At 36.8% G+C, this 7097-nt stretch overlaps 1 protein-coding gene and 1 long non-coding RNA gene across 2 annotated transcripts in view; one reads left to right on the forward strand and one right to left on the reverse strand.

The window, feature by feature from the left end:
* The window catches only part of LOC103130923 (uncharacterized), a 39001-nt gene extending 35310 nt beyond the window's left edge, over positions 1 to 3691 (forward strand). The window contains exon 6 of the mRNA XM_016666291.1: positions 3 to 3691. Coding sequence (XP_016521777.1) covers positions 3 to 3611 — 3609 coding nt within the window. The 3' untranslated portion in view covers positions 3612 to 3691. The remainder of the gene's footprint in view (positions 1 to 2) is intronic.
* Positions 3692 to 5564: 1873 nt separating this feature from the next.
* On the reverse strand, positions 5565 to 6463 carry LOC107834626 (uncharacterized). Its single transcript, XR_001660434.1, has 2 exons — positions 6258 to 6463; positions 5565 to 6031 (listed from the first exon to the last, which is right to left on the reverse strand). It is a non-coding gene; the product is annotated as an uncharacterized LOC107834626 (long non-coding RNA).
* Positions 6464 to 7097: the final 634 nt, after the last annotated feature.

The following is a 7097-nucleotide window of genomic DNA, read 5'->3' on the forward strand; positions in this document are numbered from 1 at the left end:
AGTATGTGACATGTGAAATTCCAACTGAAGAAGATCCGCTGTTTGAGGCAGTTACATCTGTACAACAGCATTCAAAACGACATTCAAAATCTTGTAAAAAGAAAAAAACTGTCTGTCGTTTCAATTTCCCACGTCCTGCATCTTGCCGAACCTTTATTTGTCGCGGTGAAAAATATCAAGATCCAGTGAAGACTTGCAAATGCAATTTGGATAAAAATGATGATGCAGCACATTGTGAATGTCTTCATAAGGATAAGAAAAGCTGGGAACAAATGGAGAGAGATAGAGCAAGTGAAATTTTAACTACTGTCAAGAATGCCATCTCGGCTGAGAACTGTCCATATGGTACGGTGGAAGAAATGTTTGAAGCTTTGGGGATAAGTCAAGATTTATTTGAAGCAGCATATAAGCGATCTAGTAGAAATACTCATGTTGTGTTGAAAAGGCAAATTAATGAAATCTGGATTAATCAATATAGCAGGCCGCTGTTAAAAGCTTGGAATGCAAATCTAGATATCCAGTACTGTGTTGATGCATATGCATGCTGTGTTTATATAGTATCTTACATGTCCAAAAGTGAACGTGAAGTTGGCCTTCTGTTGGGAAATGCACAGAGAGAAGCAGCTAAAGATGGTAATGTCAGTGCCAAAGAGGCTTTAAAGACACTCGGTAGTGTCTATTTACATAACCGGGATGTTTCTGCTCAAGAAGCCGTGTACCGATTGACCAACATGCATCTAAAGGAGTGCTCTCGGAAAGTTGTTTTTATTCCAACAGGTGACAATATTGTGAAAATGAGTTTACCCATTTCTGTTTTGAGAGAAAAAGCTGCATCTCAGGATCTTACCTCAGACGACATGTTTATGACCGGTATAGTTGACCGCTATAAGAATAGGCCTACTGATGATGTGTTTTCTGATATGTGCCTGGCTAAGTTTGCTTCAGAGTATCGTGTCTTGTCAAAAAATGAGAAATGTAGAAATTCAGTAAAGTTGAAAAACGGCTTTGGGATTGTTGTAAAAAGAACTCGGACAAAACCAGCAGTTGTTCGATATGCACGTTTCTCTGAAACAAAAGAGCCAGAAAAGTTTTATCAAAGCTTAATGCAGCTGTTTATGCCTTATCGTTTTGATGTTGAACTTAAACCGGCACATTGTGAAACCTATGGTGACTTTTATAGGACTGGTGTGATTGGATTTGTTGATGGAACAAAACGTTCTGTAAAGTCTGTTGTAGATTTAAATAGGAGTGCATTTGAGTTGGAATCTGATCATTTTGAGGCTGTGGACAATGTTACTGGTGATGTAATGCTGGAGGATGCATGGGCAGAGTTGTGTCCTGAGGTTGAATTGGAACGCTTGGAGTGTGTAGAATTACAAAAAGAGAGACCAATAGAAAATAATGATCAGGAAAATATTCCTGATTTAAGTTGTAACCGTAAAGACAATTCAGTATTTGAGAAAAAAGACATTAGTAGATCTGAAGGCCTTGCATTGATTAGATCTTTGAATGAGAAACAGTTCTCTGTTTTTTATCAAATCCGGCAGTGGTGTTTAGATAAGGTTAATGGAAAAAATCCAGAACCACTGCACATATTTATCACTGGTGGTGCTGGTACAGGAAAAAGTCATTTGATTAAGGCCATTGAATATGAATCAAAACGGTTATTGTCCACTGTGTGCAAGTTTCCTGATAACACATGCGTATTACTGACGGCTCCCACTGGAATTGCAGCCTATAATTTGGACGCGACAACAATACACACCACTTTTTCTATTGGAAAGGATGTACGCTTACCGTACACACCTTTGGGTGAAGAGAAACTAAATTCCTTGCGTGTCAAATATAGTGATCTTCAGCTTCTTATTATTGATGAAATATCAATGGTTGATCACAATCTCTTATCATACGTTAACGGTCGATTGCGTCAGATTAAACAAACCACAAAAGTATATGGGGGTGTCGGTATAATTACTGTTGGCGATATCTATCAGCTTCCCCCCGTTAAAGGGAAGGCGATATACACTGAGGGTATTGCCACAAATATATGGTCAGAGTTATTTCAGCTTGTAGAATTAACTGAAATTGTCAGGCAAAAAGATGCTGTGTTTTCTCAACTGCTTAACAGGATGAGAACTCGTTCCAAAAATACACCAATGCTGGCTGATGATATACAGATTTTAAAAAACTGTGAAACAGGTGAGGTCAGCTCAGCCTTGCACATATTTGCCACTAATAAACAAGTGAGTGAGCACAATATTCATCAGTTGTATGAGACTTGTCCTGACTTTGTTAGAATTGGCGCACAGGATTATGTAAATGATAAAAAAACCGGAAAATTGAGGTTGTTGGAAGGGAGTCATGCAAAAGCTTCAAATACTAGCTTATCAGAAGTGTTGTTGTTGGGCAAAGGAGCACGTGTTATGTTGTGTAAAAATGTGGATGTTAACGATGGATTAGCTAATGGTGTTGTTGGTACTGTTACAGAAATAGTAATCCCAGAAAAGGACACGTTTCCTAAAGTGGTCTATGTTAAATTTGATGATGATCGCGTTGGCATCAAGAAGAGGAAGAGTTGCCACTATGCATCATCAGATTTGGGTGGATCCACACCTATTGAACCTGAAGAGGACAGAGCTACTGTTAAAGGTGGCCTGCGCCGGCAGTTTCCACTGAAGTTAGCATGGGCATGCACTGTACACAAAGTTCAAGGAATGACTGTTGATGAAGCTGTCGTTTCTTTTAGTAAAATCTTTGCCCCGGGACAAGCTTATGTGGCCGTGAGTCGTGTTAAAAGTCTTTCAGGATTGACGATTCAAGATTTTGATGAAAAGAGGATATATTGTAAGGATGATATTGCTGTTGCTCTTCAGGGTATGACACCCCTTTTGAGTGGATCTATTCAGTTGGACCGATTTAGCATATCTGATTTTACTGTATTCTTGATGAATGTGCAAAGTTTAACTCGGCATGTAAAAGATTTGGCCTGTTTTACAGAGCATTGGAAACCTAAATGTGTTGCTGTTACAGAAACATGGTTGTCTTCAACTCAAAGAGATGCAGTAAAAATTGATGGTTACAATTTCTCCAACCGTCCACGACATTTATCTTATTCTAACAGGCATCCACAATTGAGTGCGTTGCAAGACCAACAACATGGTGGTGTTGGCATTTATTGTTCAAATGACATTGAATTTGAAGTTCTGCAGCAGCCAGAGCTGAATTTGGAGTGTTTGGTGTACCGATTCAGTGGTTATGAAATGGTCGTCGGGGTAATTTATCGGCCACCATTATATCCCCTCTCTCTATTTAAAAGAAATTTAGAAACTTTGGTTGATTGGCTTGAGAAACAAAGTGACGCAATAGCACTGATTGGAGACTTTAATGATGATATTTTGAAGTCATCAACTATATCAAAATTTATGTCTGATAAAGGATATCTACAAATGGTTGATGAACCAACCACTGAAAAAGGTACATTAATAGATCACGTTTATGTTAAATCAGAGATGCATAAAGTTGAAGCCGTAGTTGTGCCTACATATTTTAGTGATCACGAGGGAGTAATGTGTGGTTTTAAGTTGTTGGATTCATGTGATGTTTTGTCTTAATGAAAATGAATTTAGAAATTTATAATACTGCAAGACATTGAGCTAAATTTTAAAGAGTGATGGGACTTCCAAAAATTGGGGACCTTAAACAAACACAAAGCAAAGCTCCTAACTACTGCTTTGCTCTAAAGATTTGGATGGATTAGTCTGAAGCAGTGATTCCATATGCCGCACTTAAACGGGCAGTGGGCTGCTGTTTTCACATGTATGGCCAACTGGGTGTCCTTAGGCTTGAAAAATGAAGCAGTGGTTCCATATGCCGCATCTAAACGGGCAGTGGGCTGCTGTTTTCAGATGGATGGCCAAATGGGTGTCCTTAGGCTTGAAAAATTAAGCAGTGGTTCCATATGCCGCACTTAAACGGGCAGTGGGCTGCTGTTTTCACATGTATGGCAAACTGGGTGTCCTTAGGCTTGAAAAATGAAGCAGTGGTTCCATATGCCGCACCTAAACGGGCAGTGGGCTGCTGTTTTCATATAGACATTTGGGGAATAATTACAAGACAACTGCAGCTGCCTCCGAACTACTGTCTCCTCAATTAAACCTAGTTAAATTAATAAGAGGGAAAGAGAGAGGGACCAAAAACAAGGGACCTCCACATCCCACTTACACACACCTTACATACCAAAGGAAATGGGGAATGATAAAGAAAAACCAAGGGGTCTTTGAGCCCCACTTGCACTAACACTTGCATAGCTACACCACTCAGTAAAACTTGATTCAAGATCAAGGATCAGAGGAGCACAGTTCCTACATAAAATTGCAATGTAAAACCTCTCTTTAAAAAAAGGTTTCTTTTCTTGCATTAAGACAGCATTCATTGAGCTTTGACAGATAAACAATTGGATAAACACAAAATAATAATGGAAAAGCAACATTTTAAGAATTGGCACATTATTGATATTTAATTTCCATTTGGGATTAATGAAAGATGTTAGAATTTGAATAATGATTAATATGCATGTGTGTTACATCTTTGAAGCTGTTCTTAATGCAACTTTTGCTTTACCTTGTCATATAGCACAAAAAAAGCAAAGGCAGTTGTATTGGTACTTCCATTTGTGGAACTGGGTTCAATTCCCAGGACTGCCCGACTGATTGTGCTGACAATTAAAGGTAATGAAAAAAATTAATGAAACCTCTTGATCTTTAATTATTTTTAAATAAAAGTATATAAATGAACAGTTCAATATTTCCCCTAATATAGAATTATGACTTAAATATAAATATATCTGCATTTGCTTCATGTAACGAGTCCAAATAATTTAACAAATCATGTTTAAAGTGTCGCATATTTAAATGTAAAAACGGAAATCCATGTGTAACTAGAGCTTTTTGAAAAGACATGTAAGAATTGTTTTGCGAGTGTTTTGAAATCGTAATTGCTAGCTACATTTACTACAAACCAAAAACAAATTGAGTGAAGGAGCATTTTAACAAGAATTTAATGTAAAATCACACAAAGGGTAACAGTTGTAATGTACAGTTCCAGACATTGGTGATCCAATTCTACAAAAAATATTTTGTTTTTTGCATTAAAGTGTAACCATGATGCATTTTTTCTTTTTTTTTTAGATTAAATTTAATTTAATTAAGATTTTTTGGAGAATAGAATCTTATTTTCTGTAATTTCTTTAGCAAAACACAAATTAGAGTGATTTTTTTTCCTTTCTCATGTGGGTAGAGTTTAATCTGACTGACTGCACTTAAGCATCTTAATGGACATGGGCTTGGTAAGTGTGGACTGATCCTGGCATATTTTGTGACCTGAATAAGGCAGTTAAACTGAAAATACTTGAATTGTACAATACAATCCATTCTATGTTGAAATGTTTGAGTATACAAATGAGTTTAATAATAATAAAAAAATGTATGTCACTACAGCGAGTTGAAAATGTTAGATTTCTTTCATTTTAGACAACCCCAGGATGATAAGGTCTCTTTTTTTAAAAATGGCCAGATTTATGTTCCAGATTCCGTTCCCAGGTCCAGGACTTTCTCTGCTGCACAGTGGACCAGACTAATGATCCAGACCCATACAGTGCATCAAAGGAAACATCACTTCCTGTCATCTTCCTACCAATGAAGCAGTTTAACTGAAACTAGTTGAATTGTAGAACACAGTCCATTCTATGTTGAAATGTATGCGTATACAAATAAGTTTAATTATAAAACAAATGTATGCCACTACAGTGAGGTGAAAAATGTGTAAATGTTAGATTTATCTCATTTTATAGAGAACCCCAGGTTGTTGTTTTTTTTTTAATCTTGCCATATTTCTGTTCCAGATTCAGTTTCCAGGTCCAGGATTCTCTCTGCTGCAGCGTGGACCAGACTAATGAGCTAGACCCATACAGTGCATCAAAGGAATAATCACTTCCTGTCAACTTCCAACCAATGAAGCAGTTTAAATGAAACTACTTGAATTGTAGAACACAGTCCATTCTATGTTGAAATGTTTGAGTATACAAATAAGTTTAATAATAATAAAAAAAATGTGTGTCACTACAGCGAGTTGAAAATGTTAGCTTTATTTCATTTTATAGACAACCCCAGGATGGTAAGGTCTCTCTCTTTTTTTTTTATTAATCTGGCCATATTTCTGTTCCAGAGATCTGTCCCAGATTCCGTTTCCAGGTCCAGGACCCTCTGCTGACTTCTGTTGAGATTAGCTGCATTGTGTTTTCAGCAGCGCTGCCTTGTGAAGCACGCAATATCTCATATAGTTCATTAAGTTTCAATATAATGTAATTTTCACTTTGTCTATAGCTCTTCACATTTTGGGAGGATGGTATTAGGACCTTGATGCCACATAAACTACAGAAATGTGTGGACTGAGCATAAACAAAGATACTTTGTTCACTGAGACGCAACAACTTTTATTTTGTTTGTGTCTCAACTTTCCCTGGAGCTCTTGCCATCTCTGCTGGTAGCTGCTTCCTCTTGAAGGAGATTCGGATGTTCTGATGCTTCTCCTTATCATTCACCATCATGTCAGCCATGTTGCTCTTCTGTTCCCTGGAAAAAGCAATCAGATGTTATAGCTTATAGCACATAGATGTAGATAAATAACACAGTTACTAATGTGGAAGTTGCATACACATAAGGAATGATTTAAAACAGACATGTTACTATAGATGTATATATTTAATGTTCAAACAATATTTTTTACCATCCAGACTTGCAGAATTATAAATAACTGGAATAGTTGTGTACAAAATGTAATTACTTGTATGTTTTAGACATATGCAGACTTACAGCCATGGGTAAAACAACACTATAGTTTTCTTCAGGTTTATTGCTCATTCTACATTTAATAATTCATAACAAATTGACTAGAGAACTCATATCTAGACATTTTACATTAGGATGTCATATAACATGTTTTATTATCTCACAACGTGGTAAACTCATGCAACAGCAAAATGAGAAACAAGCATGTAGATTCACGCAAAGAAAAAAATGACGGTAAAATGCTGTACAATA

The sequence above is a fragment of the Poecilia formosa genome, unplaced genomic scaffold (assembly GCF_000485575.1).
Source record: "Poecilia formosa unplaced genomic scaffold, Poecilia_formosa-5.1.2 Scaffold696, whole genome shotgun sequence".
Lineage (NCBI taxonomy): Eukaryota > Metazoa > Chordata > Actinopteri > Cyprinodontiformes > Poeciliidae > Poecilia > Poecilia formosa.